At 41.0% G+C, this 21,291-nt stretch overlaps 1 protein-coding gene across 13 annotated transcripts in view; it reads right to left on the bottom strand.

Annotated features, from left to right (window-relative positions):
- The window catches only part of NRXN3 (neurexin 3), a 1,691,100-nt gene that overhangs the window by 884,154 nt on the left and 785,655 nt on the right, over positions 1 to 21,291 (bottom strand). For all 13 annotated transcript variants that reach the window (XM_067729075.1, XM_067728964.1, XM_067728949.1 and 10 more), the window contains 2 exons: positions 8,881 to 9,000; positions 284 to 665 (listed from right to left, as the gene is read on the bottom strand). In XM_067729075.1, coding sequence (XP_067585176.1) covers positions 284 to 665; positions 8,881 to 9,000 — 502 coding nt within the window. The remainder of the gene's footprint in view (positions 1 to 283; positions 666 to 8,880; positions 9,001 to 21,291) is intronic.

Genomic DNA, 21,291 nt, shown 5'->3' on the forward strand with positions numbered 1-21,291 from the left:
CCTCTTTTGCAAAAATAAGCTTTTTTCCCCATAGGTTTAAAGGACTACGTTTCAGATTAAAAAGCCTGATCGTATCGAGTTATAGAAGAAGATCTTTAAACAAACTCATGAATCTCTCTCCCTTCCAGTCCAATGATTACAAAGATATTTTTAATCAATGGGGATGAGAGCATGAATCAGGAATAGAGGGTAGAGAGTAGAATAGACAGTTTTTTCTGTGCATATTTTATTCAGGGTTTGAGCTAAGACATTTAGTATAAACTAGGCGATCTCTTCCACGTACCCCTTGACGAGCTCAACAGCAATGAAGTCATTGCCATCACCGCTATTGAAGAGAATGAAGCCGTCAGCGGAGGTGGTCTTGAACTGGAAGAAGAGGTGCATGGAGGTGTAGGCCTGGAGGGTGGCCAGGCTCAGGTAGCTGCTCTTGGTCTTAAAAGTGACAGGGTCAGCGATGATGTTCCTCAGTCCAAAACGAGCCTTCAGTTCGCAGTAATCGATGTCTCCATTTTTGCACAAGTCAATGTAGAGCAGCCCATTAAACATGAGGCTCTGCAGGTGGCCAATGAAACTGGAGGGGACAACGGAGATGTAACGTTTCTCGGTCATGATACCAGTTTCAATGTTGTGGAATTCCAAGCGGGTATGGTCTCCCACCATTGTACCTGTGAAAATCACAGATGAGATACAAACAGGAGAAGTTACCACGTTTTGTCATAGCACCCTTACTACATCTTTTAGGTCTAATTTGTTTCCACACAAAGTACTCAGTTCCAGAAAACAAAACACTCAATATAGTAGATATCTGACTTGGCTTCAGTCGGGGAGCTGATGACTGTCCCAGCCCAAGTTAAACGCCCTGCATCCCATGCGCTCCTGCAGCTGCTCAGAATGTCCCATCTTATAAAGGAAAATATAAGCTCATGGGCAACTCAAGTTAAAGGATGAAACTATTTGTTTTCTCCATTCAGGAAAATAATTGGGTACCAGTACATACAATAAGAAGGAAAACTTCTATTGCTCTAACCCTTATAAAGATAAAATAAGCGAGCCTTAGGCATTCATTACTAATATTCTTGGTGTAATAATTCACCACCCAGTACTTGTGGAAAAGTTTCTATTGTAGAACATATTAATTTTACCTGACCAGCAACCGTTGCTTTTTCTGATAATAACAACTAATCTTCCTTTGGGAAGATACCCTCCTCACTTCACCCTTAAACCAACTGGGCTGGATGAAGACGACCCCATCCCGGCCCCAGAAGTAATCAATCTACCCAGGCAGAACCACTCAGTGTATTTTTCTCTCTCTAGCCGTTGAGTATGGTCTACGGACTAACAAAGTGGTCTTCGAACCTTAGCCTGCATATGAATCACACAGTTCACTGAGCCCCACCCTTCGAGTTTATTATTCAAAAGTCTGCAGTGTAGCCTGAGAATCTGCATTTCTAACAAGTTTCAAGGTGATGCTTACATGACGGGTCTAGGGACCCCCCCTTAGAACACTGGATTAGCAGCAACCCTAGTTGGTCCAGTAATATTCCCCCAGGGTTTGTGCTGGAACACTTAGGAAAGAGACGTTCTTTGCAAACAAGGCTTTCTGAAGGGGTAAGAAGAAAACCCAGGGCCGCTGGAGGCCACGTGATAACTGGAGGGCTAGGGCCTCCCTGGTGAGACAGCAGACCCACAGACAACCACAGAACGGAGAGGAACAGCTCGGCAGGATGATGTCATTTGAAGACCTGGATCTAGCTGGCCAAATCTGGACTTTTAAAAACTACATGGCAATAGATTCTCCTTTATGCTTAAAGCATTTGAGATGGGTGTCTGACATGTGCAAGTAAAATATCTCCAGCTCATACAAATAAAATATTAGATCACTCACTACCTGGTTTACCCAGAAGTAGTGAGAGGCTGGGGCAAGGGTAATGAGGTGGGCTTGAAATAAATACAAAGAGACTGGAAACTTTAGTAACAAAGTCAAGGAAAATAGCGTTAGTATGGCCAGAGCAGAAGGTGGCTCTCTCACATTTATTTGGATAAATCATATTAAAATTTAACAAACCACGTCCTAATGCCCCAGAGGTAGAAGGTAGGGAAGGGGAATTCCCTCTTCCTTCCCGCTCCTGTTGCTACCCTCCACTTTGAAGAAATTCCATTAGCAAGACACTCCTAGAATCTCTTACTGCCTCTTTTGTCAATTTCCAGAGGAAAGGAAGTGACAAAATCAGAACTATTAAGGACAGTCTGCAAAGAGAAACCATATGTGCATAGCTCAGCCCCCGGCATGTCCTTTAAGGGAGCAAGCTGCCCTCAAGAAACACCAGTTTACCTCACTCACTCATCCGCAGCATGGGTGTTAGAGGAACAGGCCTCGCTTCGGTCCTACCCCGGTCCTGAATTAGTTAGTGTTTGAGTGGGCAATTCTAATTCTGAAATTCAGTACATGTAAACCACACGTTTAAACATCAGTGTTATCACTAATAAAAATACCTCATTTCCACCAGACTTGCATTTGTTTTTCTCTATTGGTATAGAACTCAGGTGGCAAAAATTAAAGGAGGGGAGGGGATCATATTTTCTTGGGTCCTTAAACTGCAGTATCTGGGAGCTTCAACCAGATCACACCCTTGGACGCTCAAGATTAACTTCATCCCTTTGGGAGCATACACAGACCTAATTCAAAGAATCGCTCATAAGCACAAAAATCAAATTTACATTTTATGAGCTTCTATGTGGTGTTCTGACAGCTAATGACAAATTGTTCTCTTAATATAAGCAAAAATAAAATAATGATGTTGGTTAACTTACATATAAAACTGTAACAACAAAAATCAAAATACAACATAAATCTGCTAACAATTGAATAACTAGAAGAAAGAATCACTGTATAAAATTACTTAGTATTAAAAATTGGACTGGTCATGAAAATGCAAACTAGCATAAAATTCACATGATCTAAAAACAATGAAGTGACTGAAACAAATACCCTATGTCAATTTGGCTACAGCTGTTCATACCAGGGCTGGAGGCTGAAAGCTGGGGCTGGAGTCTGATGGGGAGGGGAAACCACAGCCAGTCTCGATAAGGACACAGGAACTTAACTATGATGATGCCGGCAGTCCTACTCATTCTTATTTTAGCGTTAAAAATAAAAAAGATCAGTGATGAGAACTAAAAAGTGATAAAGGGGTGATCCCTGGTGAAGACTGGAGTTCAAAAAAAAATTCAAAGAGACAACTTTAAAGTTAATTGGGATCTTTTAGAGAAAAATAGATAAGTTTATAGATAAACCGGCCCCTAGAATTGAGGGGTTAGGAAATTCTGCTCATTAGAACATGAATTTCATAAAGCAAGAAAATCATGTAGAGTGTTGACTGAGCTTTTCAAGAAGAGCTTGAAGAAACGCTTGGACAAGTAAGAGAAGGGAAGCTAACAATGAAATTTGAGAATTTAGCCCAGGGATGCAGACTGATTTAAAATTCAGGATAACTCAGAGAGCTTCAACTTGAAGTTGGTGGGGTTAGGGGGGCAGGCAGGGGAGTGAAGAAGGTGACCAAATTAGAAAGGGGCCAAATTAGAAAATGAACTAGCTTCACTGTGTGCTAAAGGAACTCCCTTGGCTGCAGACAGAGATGCCAAAAAAGATGTATGCTGCTGCACCTGGAAAATGCACTGAAGAGATTGCTGAAGTTTGAAACCTGTGCCTTTTTAAATCTGTGTATCACCTAAGCAAAATCAATAACCGGGAACCTTTTCACTCATCTCTTCTTCTTTTAGTCATTTCAATAAAATAATCTTTATTATGGTGTAGTGTGTAATGTTAAAGTTATAATAACACCATCAATTTAGTTGTATTATTCTCTATAATAGTCTGAGGTTTCTCAGGCAGGTGTTACCAATCTGCTTTTTGTTGTTGCTTCCCAAAGAATGAATGAATGAATCAATCAATCAATTTATTTATTTGTAGATGTCCCTTTATAATTCTGTTTTTTTTAATTAATTTTTATTGGAGTATAGTTGCTTTACAGTGTTATGTTAGTTTCTTATTGGGACCGACATATATACACTACTATGTATAAAATAGATAACTAATGAGAACCTACTCAATGCTTGGTGGTGACCTAAATGGGAAGGAAATCTAAAAAAGAGTGGATATGTGTATACATGTGACTGATTCACCTCACTCATCTCTTTTGAATGCTGTCTTAAATTAAAACTTCCACTTAAGGGGAGAATGTATGCATACTTCACAGTAGCTGCTTTCAAACTCTGGAGGAGAGACGAGTAACTTGGGAGAAACGTAACAAGCAAAAACCAAGACTACTGAATAGTCCCCGTATGCCAGGCATCATGCTAGGCACTTTATAACCGCCATCAAATGTCACTATCACAATAAAACTGTAGAGAGGCACCATTGTCTTGCTTTAGAGGTGAGGACGCTTTGCTTAGAGAGGTTAAACTTCTATCAAAGTTCATACAGGTAATAAATGGTAGACCCCCAAATTGAACACAGGCATGTTTCAGTCCAAAGCCCATTTCTTATCTTGTACACTATACTGTTTCTGGAGAAAAAGCTTGACTCATTCCTTGCATTATTGCCCAAGAAAAGCTGTAGGTGGAATTTAACTGGTGAAATTTCTATGCAGAAACTGAGATGAGTTCACACTCCTTTTCAGTGGCCAAGTATTACAGTGTCATTCCATCTAACTCATGGGTAATGTATCCAGCCCCTTCCCCAGAGCAGCCATGCTGCCTTGACTCCTATTCACACATTCACTTCCATAGTTCACTGATGGCCAGCAAGCAGTTTACAGACCAGCCTGACTCAGAGTATTGAAGGTTGTTGAGAACATAAACCCACTCAAAATTTTGGCCAAGTTCAAGCTGTAACTTCCCCCACAAGGCATTAGCATATAGTGGATGAGCATGTAGGCTCTGAGGCTTCACTGCCTGGGTTCATAACTTTTCTGTGCCTCAGTTTCCCTGTGAAATCAAGAGGAAATTATCAGGGTTAAATGTATCAGTACATATAAAGTACTTAGAACAGTGCCTGTTAACTATTACTAATTATGCAGCTTTCATTTCTTTTCCTTTCTCTGAAGTGTGTTAAGAATTTCCTGGTGACTTCATTTATTGCTTTCTCCCTTTTACCAGAACACAAGCTCTTTTTAAGTAGGGACCACGTCTTGCCTCTTCTCTATGCCCAACAGGGTTTGGAAAAGGAGCCCAGGCACAGCAAGCGTCCCTCACATCTGCGGAAGGAGGCTGTACTTGAGACATCTGCTTTGGAGTCACCACTAAGAGCAGGCCAACACTGAGAGCTCAGCAAAGACACCGGGAGAGGCTAAGAGGAGGCAACTTGACCTCCCTTGGCTCACAGACATGGGGAGAGAAGTTAAGAAGACTTGAAGACTTAAAAGCCTTAGTAAAGGATGCACGTTTTGCCCACAGTCCTCCAGCTCTACCACTCTCACACCCTTCTCTCCTCGATATCAACATTTTTCAAAAGTACATACTGTAACATACTTTAGTAATTTAAAAGAAGTTCTGGTGCCAAATAAATTGGGCAAACACTGCATATGTAATTATTGATGATGAGCAATGTATATTAGCATATTAAAGGCTCCTAATAGGTCTTTCAACTAAGAATTCCACTTCATTTTGTTTAACCTAACATTTTCCAAATTGATCTCATCCCTTTTTTTTTTTTAATTAACGTGAGAAACAAGTTTTTTCTTGGAAAATGATTTTTACAGCTTGACGCTGTACATGCTATATAGGACGAGGGAAGGAAAGGAAAAAGTCAACATGGACCAGAGGAGTCAGAAGAGAGGTGAATTTCTGTACCAGCAAGAAGTTCTAGGTGGCGCGGGTGGTCCCTGCAGTGTCAGGCCCTAATGCTGAGGAGCTAACCCAAGGGAGGTATTCTTTTAATTTACTTTTAATCATAGAAATCCAGCTCAACCAATCAATCCTTAGCTGTCAACTGAACTTAATATTTTTCCAGGAACACGTTATATTACAATAAATGGAAACTGCCGGGCCGAGGACTATTGCTTTCCTTGCTCTAGATTTCTTATACATCTGACCTATTCTTTGCATCATTTCTACAAACTAGCTGAAAATCTGACCTCCTGGGCGACTTTAAACAGCATGAAAGGCATTACTGAATAAGCCAATAAGACACTACTTAATAACCTGAGGACTATGTGGTTTTTAGTTTCATTGCCTGATTTTATGACTTCTGTGAGCTAAAATTAAAATTCCCAAACCCCTTATCACTGTAAGAAGCAATCCAAGGTTGTGGCTCATAAGCAAAATAGCTCTTTTCTTCTCCCAAGTTTCTTTATCCTTATGGCTGCTTTTTTTCCATCAGCAGCAAAGTAGGGGGTAAGGCAGAGTACGAAACAGCTTCATTCATTTCAAATATCAAATTACTGGATGACTTGGGCATCCATGGTTTAATCCTGCCTTTTAATTATTAGTGGTAAGAGAAAGCACACTTATAATTACCTTTACTGTAAAGCTTCTAAAAAAGAATAATGACTGAGGGAGGCATTACACATGACTGTACCCTCAGTCCTGCAGTTCTTTATGACTATAGATTTAATGGTATATAATTTCCCTATGGAAAGAAAAGGAACTTGCTGTCTGGAAAGAGCAGGGTGAGGTCGCCATCTAGTGGCTGTTTATGAAAACACGCTGCAAATAGCACTGTTGGCTTTACTGGGCTAAACCCAGAGCAGGCACCCAGGGACGTGACATGTTATCACTGCTGCCTTTGCAGGCTGCTCTCTGCATTCTCTCATGCGGATTTCTTGAAGAATTAATTCAGGTTGGCTGTGGGTTCTAAAGCTTACAATCATTCTGCTTATTTTCATTACATAAATCTAAGTTACCCTTCAGGCATAGAGAACAGCAACTGTTATCTCCCACTACTAAGTTATGTCTATGTACAACTGGAGGGTGCTGGCTAATCACTGTAGTTGTCTGTCTTCTCTTTAGGAGGGAAGGGGTTGGGTACTGTTGTGTACCTACCGAAATGTATTCCTCACCTCACCCCAATCCATTCCACTGTATTTTACCTATAGTGTAAGACACATCATTTTCTTAGGATGAACTGGGAAGTCTGACAAGCAGCTTGACTTGGTCAAATCACACAGACATGAATTTAGAGCTTGCGCACACAACTCCCTCTAAGTTCGTGTCGCCCTTACGTAAAATGACAATAAGAACACTTAAGCTGCGAGGCAATGGTGCGCTCCAGAAGATTACAGGAGTCAATATGTGTACAAGGCTAACCCAGCACCTAATGCCAGCTGGGCACTGGCTATATGTGAGCTGTTCTCGCTCCTCCCAGACTCTCCTTCTTGACTCACGCACACCCATACACACAAACACACTCTCACCTGCACAAACACATACACGGCTCACTATAATTCCTGACTCCAGGAGAACAGAAGCTCAGGCTCATGATTATAAAATTAAATTACAGAACCCAAAATTGCAGAAACTTTATTCTGAAAATAGTCTTAGCAACAGGAGAATTTCAAGGTGTAAAGCATTTTAGTGACAATGACTGTTAAACCCGAAGGCTCCTCACTCTAACCTGTCTTATTCACAGAAGAAACTGTAGACATGGCTTAGGCCACTGACTTCATTTGACAGGTCCAGAAATGGTAAGTGACTTTCCCAACATCCTGCAGAGAATCAGCATCAGGGTCCAGGTGTCCTGACACCAACAGCGTTCTGCGTGATACCCCATCCTGCCCCATGTTTTCCCTTCCCACATGGACAAGAAGTCTGCATAACAGATATGTACGGCTCTCAAATACTGGAGTAAAAATTTTAGAATGCAGCATGTAAGATGCACTGACAGATGCCTTCTCTCTTCTGCCCTAGATCTTATTAAATTATCCATCAAATTCTGCCCAAAGATCTACCTCCCTAAACCACCCCAGATTTCTCCAGTCCAAACTGATAATTGAGAAAATTACCTTCCGATTGACAATTATAACCTTACCCACCCAAATTAGAATCTCATTATATATTCCTTGTCTTATTTTCAAATTCCCGAGTCCTATCTCATCTACAAAATTGGTTCATTGTTGAAGGAAACAGGTAATTTTGTTCTTCCCTTTTTATCTTCTACAATCCCTAGCATATTCCTGAAATATAACAGGCTGTCAAGAAATACTTATTGCTTGTGTGAGGGTCTGAATGTTCCTTTACATCTGTATGGATTCATTCACTTATTCCTTGCCCTCCTAGAATGTAAATTCCACCAGACCAAGGACTTGCCTAATTGTCCACCACCACATTCCCAGTGCCTTCTAAAGCAGTGCTTAGTACAGAGTAGGTACTCAATTAATAATGATTAAATAAAGTATTAAATAAATGAATAATTATTCAGCACCTTCTAAGTATCATGCACTCACTTCGGTACTTACTTGTACCTATAATGTTCTGAATTTCTGGTTTATCCGTCTCCCTCTACTGGAGAGAGACTCATTCAAAAGGGAAGGACTGGCACTTTGAAGGATGACTGATAAGCGGTTTTTGAGTAACTGAATAATAGAAGGATCTGTAGAACTCTACGTGTGTTCTCCAGACACATACTCTATGCCTAAGGAGAGAGCCCCATCAATATGTAACCACCATAGGGGTAAGTCCTGTAATACAGATCAATGAAAAGGGATTATGAAAATATAGAGGAAGATCTTCTTAGTCTTACCTGAGCCTTAGTCTTACCAGAGAACAAGACATGTGACTTCTGTTTAGCAAAATACAAGGTTTCCAAACACAACACTTTGCTCACTGAATGACCAAGAGGAGTCTGAGAGCAAAGAGAGACAAATTCACTCCAGCTGTACTCACCCTCGGCCACATCATCGTCCACGGTTAACTTAAGGCTTTTTCCTCTCCGCACCACCCGAACGGTGTGCCATTCGTTGTCATTGAGCTTCTGCCCCGCATACAGGGTCTCTGGTCCTTTGCCTAAGGGCAGTGGTAAGTGCCAAAGTTAGAATCAATTCTAAAAGTAGTGTTCACGGCCTCAGCGTTGTCAAAGCCACACTGGTGCACATGACCCAGCAGCATTCAAGGAATCGTATCCCTCCAGAGCCCATCTGAGTTCCACTGATCCAACAGGGTCCTCCACGCAGTCCCCAGGGCAAAATCTCAACTGAATCATAATGGACAATAACAAATAAGTGCCCTCCTTTATCTAAAGGTGCAAGATACTTAAAATGCCACTGGCAATAAGCCAACATATAGCCAACATATATATGCCAATGGCAATAAGCCAACGTTTACAGGAAACAGTAGTCAGCTGTCATTTTGTTTCCTAAAGTCTTAGACTTCAGATGCATTTCTTGAAGATATAGGAAATTCATCATACATTCCTTTAGAATCATTTGGTCACTCAGGCATAATACACCAGTCTGGCTTTTGGAGAGTATCCACCAATTCGATGGGAAAAGAGCTATGCTTTTAACTTGACATTTCCATTAACCCACAGTCTTACCAGAATTCAGTGACCACAGAAATCACGACAGTAACCGTTACCATAATAATAATGTCAAGGCTTAAACCCCATTATAAATAATGCTCCTGAAGGGAATATGATGGGCCCCAGGGCTTATTCATTGTTCATCATCTTCCAAAAAGATCCAAAGACTTAAAATATGAAATAATGCAAAATTCCAAAATTGAACCTGTTTAGGTCAAAAGAATATTCAGTAAAACGTGCCACTAAATAAAGGAATAAACCAAGTTGCCTCAAAAGATCAAGATACTCAAGATGGTGTTCAAGTGAACCCTAGGAAGAATCAGATGCAACAAGGACTTAGGGTATTTAGGGACAGAAGTTGGCAAGACGAACACTGAGGCATTGAAACATTTCAGTTAGTAATGAGGGGGAGTGGAATACTATGTTTCACTCGCCATTGAACTGAGATTTAAGTTGAAAAGACAAAAAAGATTGCATAGAACCAGAAAACTTAGAACAAGTTTGCTCTCTCTACATAGATAGCTGATCGCATGCAGAAGGATACTGCTTAAATCTTCCTACATTAGTCAGTCAATATATGTAAAGCCTTACTTCTGGAAACAACTTGCAAAAACAAAAAGATGAAACAGGTAACTGGGCAATACATCTCCAAGGATGGTATGCATCTTAAATATTTCAGAAGACTACACACTTGGCTCCAACAGGGCCAGGTACATAGTAGGTGCTTTAACGAGTGCTTGTTGAATAACTGATGTCTACCTATGTCTTTACTTCTTTGGAAACCATCAAATAAGGTCAGTATACTCTTATCTAAGTAATTTTGAAACTTTTATTATATATCTTTCCTTAACCACTCTCCCCACTCCTCTACCTCCAAGACTGAAGATATTATATATCGTTTAGGGGAGAAAAGAAAAAACAGTATCATTTGAGTAGAGATCTTTTAAGCTAAGTCATTTTAAATTGGATCCTTTAATTTTCAGTAATTAGTATTTCTATTAAGTGTTGGTTATAAGAGTTATGACAGTAGCTGAAGTTTGGGGAAATTTCCTTCTTGAAAAATAAACAGTCTTTCAAAGTGGAAAGATTTCTTTCAATCACAATGTATTCAGCAGGTAATTTGTGTTTAATATTTTTCAGAATGTACCTATACCCCACATGCAATCCATAGTTACAAAAATCCTGAGAATTCTGTGAAGAAACTTAGAATGGACCAAATACACCCAGAACTGAGTAATGATGCCGTGAGACCAATGAAAAAAATAATTCTACAACAAAAGATGTAATACACAATCTTAGCTTCTCTTTGTGGGCATTCCTGTCTTTCATATTATCTAAAATGTATACACTGTAACAGGCTTTTCCCTACATTTCAACTGATTAGATAGCACTGCTCCTCATCTCATTAAATTCAGGTCTATGAGTGATAACAACAGCAGCACACTGTGTGGACACTGGGAGAAAATGGACCCACATCTTGTGGGTACTTTGAAGCAAGAACAGATGTTCTCAGAAGAAACAAATCTGCCTTTGTTTTTTAATGTTTTTATCCTCTTTATTCTACATGCAAATGCTTCAATAAGAAAGAAGAAAGTAAAGAAAGATGTAGAAAATATTGGCTACGGAGGCAGAACTGCTACAAACATAGGCTATTTCAAGAGCTCTTATAGGTGGCATCTGTTCTTTAGACAATTTTCACACATCGCTTAATTTTTAGGATTGGGAACAGATAAGAGGGAAAAATACTAACACAAACACAATCCGTTTTAGGACATTGTTACATTAGTGGCGTATCAGCCACAGAGATGGAAAAACAAGCCTTGCCTCAGCCCAGGTGTGGTAAATGCTGCTGATATTCTGCAGGTACTTCTGGGCTCCTTGAAATGTCCACTATGGTCAGACTGGAAATCTGACTCTAAAACTTTAGGATGTGATGGTCTGTGACCAAAAATGTGAAAAAAAGAACTGAAACCTCTCATACCCTACTGCTTGATCGCACTTGACCTCCCACCCACTAATCCTCATGACTCTAAGAGTAGAAAAAAGATTCACACTCATCTCCATAAAACGGCAGGGAAATGAGTATTGTTTGATATTTATTTTCAAGCAATAAATAGAGAAATCTCAGTGAGCTTCTGGAAAACTCTCAGCCTCCAAAAGTGGAGAGTCAATGGCATTTATCTTTAATCAAGCGAAAAGGTCAATTTGTCCTACTAGAAGGAAAATGTGGTTTAAACTCAGCTGGAAACGTTCACAGATAGAGGGGAAGGGCAAATCTAATCTGTAGCCTAAGCATAAAAATGGATTGATAAGTGATGCAAGATGCAGACACAAGCTGAAAGTTGAAACATACAGAGGGATAGGTTTTAGAAATAAGAGGATTCAGTTTGGAACAACTCCTCTGGAAGATTCAAGCACAAAGCATCAGTAAAACAATGAATGTGAAGAGTTCTTTGCTGTTAAGTAAAGGATGGTCCAGGTAAGAAGGAGGAAATCATTTTGTAAGCTGAGATTTAAAAGGGAACTGGTGAGAACTTAAAAAAATATTAAGAAGGTAAGAAGGAGGAAATCATTTTGTAAGTTGAGATTTAAAAGGGAACTGGTGAGAACTTAAAAAAATATTATCAAGGCTATCAATTATCCAGCACCGTCCTTTTTCTTTTTAGTAGCTAGGAGAATTATGATCTGCAATTGGATACATATTGGACGCATGTATTAGATGCATGTTTCCTTCTTTTATAGTTTAAGTAATCAAGATTGATCACAAAACAATCCTTTGATTCCCGTTAGGCTGCTTAGATTCTTAATTTTGATCTAAATACAGAAAACTAATAAGTTGTCCGACACCCTGTAGTTGAATTTCCCAGGTAATGACACCCATGACTGGAGTAAAGAAGCAAACTTGCAGATGAAGATTTCTGGGATGCAGCAGTCTGTAGCAGTGGAGCACTGAATCATTTGCTATTGTAGAACAGAGAGCCTTCAATGAATCCTCTGGGTAACACCACACAAATGCCCATTCAACACAGCCTCACTGCAAACTCATGTAGTATCATCTTTTTTAGTTAAGGCTGGTCTCACAGAAGATCCTCTGATGAACAGGGGATAGAGAATGAGAATCATGGAAGAAGGACACAAACTAGACTGTTTTCTTGACCTCTCCTACAGTAACCCCATGGAAGCTGGAGCTCAGAATAAGATCAAAATGAAAAATTAGGAGAAAAGTACCCTTTGAGAGAGAAATCATTGCTGATTGCTTGGAGGAAGATGACACTCAGATATGAGCAGAGTGTTCCCTCTTTCGGCAGATAGGGAAAGGAAGTATGTGGGAAAAATCTACATTTGAGCACTACTAAAGCACCCACCTTCACAAGGTGGACTTTGGATTTTAATTATTTTGAAGCTATTTAGTTGTGTGTTTTTTCTTAAACAGACTGTTCACAATGCCTGAATTTGTTATTCCCCCCAGGAGCAATATAACCGGCAAAACTACAAGATACCCAAATATCTGGTATTTCAATAATCTGTCAATATATTTCTAAGACCTGCCCAAACCAACTAAACCAGATGGTTTTGCTCATATGCAGGGAGTAGAAATTCCTTCCATGTTCCACAAAGTGCTATTTCTAAAAGTGGGTGGGTACCATTTAGAAACTTTGGCGGGAGGGGTAGGAGGGACTAAGGAAGCAACACCTGCACCATAATCACTGAACATCTTCCTATTTGTGCAGGAAGGGAAAAGGGAAAATGGAAAACTTGATTTCTCTTGGAACTAAGGTTTCACATGAATCAAAATTCCTACAATGCATTAAAAAAGATGAAATTCACTCCTTTAGAGAGGTATAGTGAAATGCATGTGATTATACATCTAAATGACATGGCAAATAAATACACAAAATGATGGACCGTGTTAGGTTTGAAGAACACCAAAAATATTTAAAAAGAGAAAACTTACCTTACTTCCACCAGCACCTTAGGTCGGGCAAGCTGAGCTGTGACAAACATTTTACTAAGCCTATACATAGCACCATATATTTTATGAGTCTTCCTCTCCAGAGAGAATAGATTCAGCAACTAAAGCAGGGGTAAGGAGGAAAAGAATGGGACTAAAGAATAAGGAGGGTGGCAGGGAAGTAGGAGAAAAGCATTTTATTTGTCCCCCCAAATTTCATGTTCTGCTTGTTTTCTTTGGGCTGACAACCCAACAGAGAGTGAGGAGTGTTTTGTTTTGATAAAACTTATTTTTGTCAAAAGCATTCATTTTCTTTGAAAAAAAATTAAATCATATTTACTTATAGAGCCTGTTTGGTGAAATATTTCAAATAGATCATTTCATTTTTTACTGGACCCTTCAGGACTCAGGAAGAGCTGTCATCTCTCCTACAATAGATGCAAAAAGCAGAGGAGGCTCTCTGGAAGCCTTGTATTAAGAAGTCTCCCAGTGAAGTATGTGAGAAAGACAAGTGAGCCAATCATTCAGCTTGAGCCCATACACCCTCCTGGAGGCCTGCGTCTAGTTAAAACCCACTGAAGACACCAGCGATATGTATTGGGCTTGAATAGGTCCACGTCCCACCAGGCCTGCCACATGCAACATGTTCGTCTCTGGGCTGCCATCCCTTTCCCTGTGGCTCATTCTCTACTCTGCCCTTCCAGGTTCTGACAGAGTCCTGTTACTAACACCAACCACATATCACAGCGTTTACTCACATATTTAACAAACGGTAAAGGAGCATCGGCTTGGGTGCAGGCACCATTCTAGGCGTGAAGGATGAAGAGGCGAACAAGACAGACCAGGTGCCCGCCCTTTACAGAGCTCACAGGCTAGTTTGGGGTGGGGGGGCAATGAAGGATAAAATGCAAATTGAAGAACATGAGATCATTTCAGATAGGTTGGGTTCTATGAAGAAAATACAACAGGGTACTACGATGAGAAGTAATTGGGGTGGGGAGTGGGAATAGAGGATTGGCTACATCACAGAATGTTCCAGAAAGGCCCCTCTGAGGTGACATCTCTCTTCTGGCCCTGTACCAGGTTGGACGGAGAGCTATTAAGTGAGATGGTACATCTGAGAAGGAGCGGAAAGAAGTCCCTCATGTCTGCAGAGGGGCTGTGACAGGAGAGAAGATGGCAGCGTAGACAGAAGCCAGATCTAGAGGCCCTAGAACCTGAATGCTGCTCTAAGTGCAGCAGGAGGCCACTGGGAAGTTTTCAGCAAGGGGATCACAGGACCAAATTTAAGTTTGAAAACTCACTCTGGATGCTACGGATGCACTGGCCCAGAAGAGACAAACAACGGAGACGAGGAGATGTACTAAAAGGCTGTTAAAGGCAGGAAATGGGACCTGGACTAGGGAGGTAGCAGTAGAAACAGAAGTGGTGAGGTCTGTGATGTATTTCAGAGGTGGGGTCGACAGCACTTGGAGACTGGTTTGGGAGGAGGGTTGGAAGTGGGAGAGAGAAAGAGAAGAATCGATGATGACTCCCAGATTTGGTCTGGGAGCCTGAGTGACGAAGGCACCTTCAACCGAGATAAGAACGATTCCAGAAGAAGCAAGACATGATTGATTGATCCTATTAGCCAGGGGAGCTTACCTCTGTTACTTGTGTCTTTCCTACCTAGCATCAGTCACACTTGTTATCATCTCCTGCAAGCTTCCTACTGAAGAGAAGTGTGAATCAGAGTTCACTGCTTGCAACCTTGACACAAGGTTGCTGGGTTAATGTTATCTTTCTTTCTCTGACTTTGTCTCTCTGTCTGTCTCCCTGTCTCCCCTCTTCTTCCCTTCCTTCTTTTCTCCTTTCCTTTCTCCCTTCCTTCCTTTAAGAAAAAACATGCTGCTTTTGTAATCCCCAACAGCTAAGCAGAGTATCTTACACCAAGGAGGTGTTCAACGTACTAGAAAAAAAAAAAAAAAAAACTAGTGAGTGAATAAATAGAATTGAATGAATTAAATAACAAATTAGTAGACAGGTTGAGGGAGGGAGAAGAAATGGAAGGGGAGCTGAAGAGAGTTACAAATTATTTTAGCAATATAATGAATTGGACCAATTCAGGAAGATATTCAGTACAGAAATAAATACACTTAGTTGAATTAAGAAGTGAATACGTAAAATTGAATGAACAAATAAATAACAGAGTAAATCTGTTGAAGGTAGAGGAAGAGGAGGAAGGGAAAGGAGCATAAGAGACCTGAACATTGCATTTTGTGAATTAGTGAATTAGACAAATCTGAAGCTAAAAGACACCAGGCAGCAGATATAAATAAAGACACTACCTTTCCTTTTAAACATATATATATGTGTGTGTGTGTGTGTGTATATATATATATATATATATATATATATATATATATATATATATATATATATATTCCGCCCCCCCCCCCCAGACAAAAGACAATGCATCTTTCTGGGAAACTCACATGGGGATGAAGGAGGTACCAAGTACATTCATACACGATCTTATTTAGGTTCATAATATGAGGCTGATACAGTTTACCCAACTTTACAATAAAGAGGCAGGGCACAGCACCACAAGGTCAAGGTCACACAGCTATAGGACTCAACCCCCAGTCAGTCCGTCTGCAAAATCTCTCCACTGAGCCTCATTTGTTCTCACAACTCCATCAAGGTTACACTCCCGGGTCGTCTCAGTCCAGGTATTTGAGGAGGATTGAGGTGAGCCCAGGTAAAGGACATGGAGAAAATCAGAACACTGCCTAATATGAAACCGGAAATCTAATTTGGGGGTTTAATGAAAAGTAGGACCTGCGTTCGCTTTGCTTTTTCAATTTCCAAGGCTAGGATCTAGTCCCAGCATATAGGACCTACTAATAAAACCAAAAGAAGTTAAAAGTTTACACTGGAAATGTAAGTGAAGGGTAAATATGCCACTGTATTTTGGTGCACCAGCAAGCGACACTTTTGGTGTCCCACATTGCGTCCTGAGCCAACCTCAGATCTCAGCCACAGAGGCAGCGGGCAGTTACTGCTACACACCGTCTCACACACACTCTGACAGTCCCCGCCTCAAGCAGGGCCAGCTCTCAGGTCTTCTCAGCCTTCTCTGAAGTCTTCCTTATCTGCACACAAGAGCAGCAAAGTGGGGTAGTGGGGCTGGCAAACAAGGGGGATGGAGCTCATGGATAAATGTCCCAGTCGCCTGTCTCTCAGGCAGACAGTTCTTGGAGGTGCTCATCACAACACCCTCCATCTGCCCCACTTCCATGTGGCTCACGGCAGAATCCTTGACCATGGACGCTTGCATTGGTGTTTCTTCCTTCATGCTCGTTATCTCTGCTCCTTCATTCCTACTTTTGGGATCCCTCCCAAATAAACCACCTGACCCAAGTCCTTGTCTCAGACTCTGCTCCCAAGGGAACGCAGACTACGATGAAACATGTAGCACTTGATCCCTTCCTCCCTAGTAACTTAAGATGGTACAACCACCCTGTGAGGTGGGTGATACCACTTACATGATGAGCTCCAGAGAGGTTAGGTGACTTTCCCAAGGTCACAAGGCTATTATATTATGACGTTATTAAATCAAGAATCCAGGCCTCCTGACTCCACGGATAGAGCTCTTTCCATTAACCTCTAGGTGCCTGAAGTCTCTGAAGTCCAGGGAAGACAGGGGACAGTGGTCTGCTATCAGCACTGAGGGCAGACTTGGGGGCTATGGTTGTAAATTAGCAAATAGTGACCAAAGGCTTGAGGTTGTGAGAAAGTAGCACAGGTCTCTGAGGACCATCCCCGGGCTCTCTGCTGTGAGGACCCATGAGGACCTGTAAGGACCATGGAGGGCTTTTGAGAAGGTGAGGTCACCATCATTCCTAATTAGCTTAGGTCTGTTCAAGATAAAAGTTAAGACATGTGGTCTCCATACCCACAGTCCCTCCAGGCTCTAAGTTTTTAATAATTACCACATCCCAGGTGGTGGACTTTATTTTAAATATAAAGATATAGTCACTGGGTTTTAAAAAGTATCCCCAAAACAAAGAGTTCTGTGAAATGGCATTTCCATATCAATCCCCTGTCTGCAGCACCTCCTTCCCACAACAGAAAGTAATAAATCTAAGGTAAGAATAGGAAAGGAATGATATTTCCAGCCTATCTCCTTGGAATGATAATTACAAGGTCTACTGGCTTATGAGATGGATGACATTAGCTGATCACCCACTGTGGACACGGGCAACTGCCACACAGAATGGTCCTATCAACTGGGTGGACCCTCTTATCCTTTTAACATCTGGTTTGTGCAACTGGGGGATCCAGGAGGTTGCATTAGCAGAGAGATCTCTCTACTCTGGTCCCAGTTCACTGAGATGATGATCCTTTTCCCCCCTAAAATAATGTGTATGTAGGTTTGAAAACATGAGAAATGACAGCTCCCCATCTCACTAGAAATATCATCTCTTTATGGTACTCACCAAAATAAAACTTGCAAGACAAGCACAGAGAGGAAAAAGAATTAAAACAAGAGCATTAACAAAAATAGATCGAGTATTTTAATTCAGACATATTTGTCTCCCCTTAAGTAATGTAAATGCAACAGACTCCTCATGCAGCAAGCATGGCCTTGGGTCAGACGTGCAAAGTGGCTACCCTGGCAAACATGACTAATTTCCTTGGGCTGTCTTTGCACCTTTGTGCAATGCTTTGGCTATGGTATGGACATGAACTTCAGACTGCTGAGTGCTTTATCCATGTACCCTGAATTCCTGACCCAACTGGGGGCATCAAACAAAAGGAATTGTTACCATTGGAGAGGGTGAAATCACCACCCCACTTCCAGGCTGTATAAAGGATGATAAGTTTAATTGAGAGGTTCACTACGTGCTATAAAGCATTGTGGAAGTTTCTGGGGGTGCAAAGATGAAAAAGACACATTCACTGTAACCAAGGAGTTCAGAGCCTACTGGAGCAGTTGAACAAATAAAAACCAATTGTGTGGGAGGAATGGGTATAGAGGTTTGCCCTGGGTACCCTGGTGGTCGGGTGCTTAGTCTATCAAGAAATCTGAGTCATTAACTACCCTTTTCTCTTCACATGTGTTCATGCAGGACCATACAGATCATATAAGCCAGAGACCAAGACCTTCATTTCTATATTCTCAACTCTAAATAGTACTATCTTTGGCATGCACAGTGGATCCTCAAAGTTGAAGACTGAATGAATAAATTTCTTCTTCTTCTTCTACTTGTATTAGACTCTGTTAATAATAGCTAATATGTATATTTTACTTACCGGACACTGGTCACTGGACACCAGTCTAAGTGTTTTACTAATGAATTAATACATTAATCACATAAAGTTGTTGTGGTTGATTGTATTGTTGACAATATTTGCTGCCCCTTCCTATCAGCCTTTTCCTAAATAGGTCCATCCTCTCTGGAGGATTATATTTCCTGTCCCATTAAGTCAGACATTTCGTGTGGCTTGCTTTATAACCAAAGAAACATGAGAAGTGTCTTGGGCCGCTCAGAAGGTTTATGAGCCATCACATCACATCATAAGCTCTCTTTTCCCTTTGCCACAAATCCAAGATGTGACACATTAGGGCTGCTTCTTCAGCCAGGGTCCAGAAACGAAGAGGACGTGAAGCTGAGCTGTAGCAGAGCCATGACGGACAGAGCCAGGATGATGCAGGGAGGTGTTTTTGGCTGAAGTATAACTGAGCAGAGCTGATCTATCAATTTCCACACTTGAACTTGAGGAAACCAAGGCAGAAAAAATTTCAGTCAGTTCTCCAGGGCCACATAAGTAACCACTGCTGGGATTTGAATATGGCAGCCTGGTTCCATTTGCCCTTAAGGACTACACTATACAGCCTCTATTAGCCAAGGGGAGAACTAAGGATGGCTAAGGATGAATTCTCACAGTGAAACATTCTACACATGCCCTCGAGGAAAAAAATACAAAACTATTAAATCAATGCATACAATGGAAACAACTTTAATTTCTGGGTGGACAGAAGACAAAGAAAGGCAGAGAAGAAAAAGGAGGCAAAATAAAATGGGACAAGAGAGAAACACACAGAGAAAATGACAGAGGAAAGAAACAGATTAAGAGAAATCTCAATGTTTGTCAAATTGCTCAGAGGCAAATATCTCTTCTGGAAAAATAAAACTCTTAAGATTTTTTTATTTCTAAAATGCTGCCAGAACACAGAACAAACAAAAATGTTTAGAAGCATGTAGTTTTTGGAAATTATCTGGGTTTTTCCACTTTAATAAAATATACTCCTCTGTTTGTGATCTATACAGGATGACAAGAGGTACATCTCACCCAGGGGGATGCCATTTAAATGCATGGAACGGTCCTGTCATTTTAACTTTCAGATTCTCCAGCGCTGTTAGGAAATAATTTAGGCCAGTGGATCTCACATTTTAAATGTGGTAAGAAGCATCTGTGGATAAGGTTAAGAATTCAGATTCCGGGACTCCAGACATTTTGCTTGTCTTTTGCCAAACTTTATTTCTCTCCTCAACTCTGTTTTCCTATTTCATTTTTTTCCCAGGTTATCTCCTAGACATACCTTATTTTCCCAACCCCTTCTTTCCTTTGGTAAAGAGGAATGACCTCTTAAGGACATCACCACCCAGTTCTGCAGGCCATTAAGCTAGCAGTCATCCTGGACTCTCCTTTACCTCACCTTCTGCACCCAAATCATAGCCAAGCCAGGCAGTTCTATCTCCCAGGTACTGCCTGAGTCTATTCTCTCCATTACCTCCCACCCCTGCTGCCCGAGTTCTGGTCTCCCTCTGTTCCCCCTTTAAGGGGGCAACTTTAGCAATACCTATCTATCAACCTTTCACACTCTGGTCAGAACTACTATCCTTCAACAGAAATTTCTTCATGCCAGTTCCTACTTAAAATCCCCAAAGGCCACTAAATGTCTAGGTACAGTGAAGGCATACAGAGTCCTTGGGGATCTGGCCCCAGCATAAGTTGTTATAACCTCACTTCTCACAGCAAATATAACACACCAACTGCACCACCTTGCACCTGGTTATTTCATCAGCTTAACCCTAGGCACTCTCAGAACCTAACTAAAACATTGCCACACCAAAGCCCTCCCCATCAAATTCATTAAACTCACTATAACTCTATTTTTTTTAATCTGTAAAGGATAGTAACTACCTCACAAGGTTTTGTGAGGATGAATCAAGGTATTATGTGTAAAACATTTCATAGTGACTAGTGCCTACTACACGCTAAGGGAACATTACCTATCTTAGCGATGGCATAAATATCTTTCTCCCTACCATGTATGTTATTATGAAACCCACATTCAAGGCCTGAAGTAGAAGCCCACAGCAAACTGAAATTTGAACAGTATCGTATGATGGGAGACATGGTTAATGCAACGCCATCCCATCACAGAATCAACTTGGAACATGACACCTGCAAGCAAAGCGATGGATTTCATGAAAGTTTCTCCTCTTTCTCCCTCCTCCTCTCCTTCCCCCTCTCTTTCTCCCTCTCCCCCTCCTCCCTTCCTCCGTCTCCATTATTGGTTGAAGAAGAACCAAAAACACTTGCTGTTTACAGGCTACCTAGTATGGACCAAGCACACAATTTTCTATATCCCACTTACCTCTCATAAGCATAGTTATCTAATACTGCCTGAAATTTGAATTTCTCATCCTATTTTACATGGAAAACAACTGAGGCTCAGAGAGTTTAAGCACCATGAATAAGGTCATTTAGGTTGAAAGTGGCAGAAACCAGGTTCAGACATGTATCTCTGTGACTCCAACGGCAGTGCTTT

The sequence above is a fragment of the Pseudorca crassidens genome, chromosome 1 (genome assembly GCF_039906515.1).
Source record: "Pseudorca crassidens isolate mPseCra1 chromosome 1, mPseCra1.hap1, whole genome shotgun sequence".
Classification (NCBI taxonomy): Eukaryota; Metazoa; Chordata; class Mammalia; order Artiodactyla; family Delphinidae; genus Pseudorca; species Pseudorca crassidens.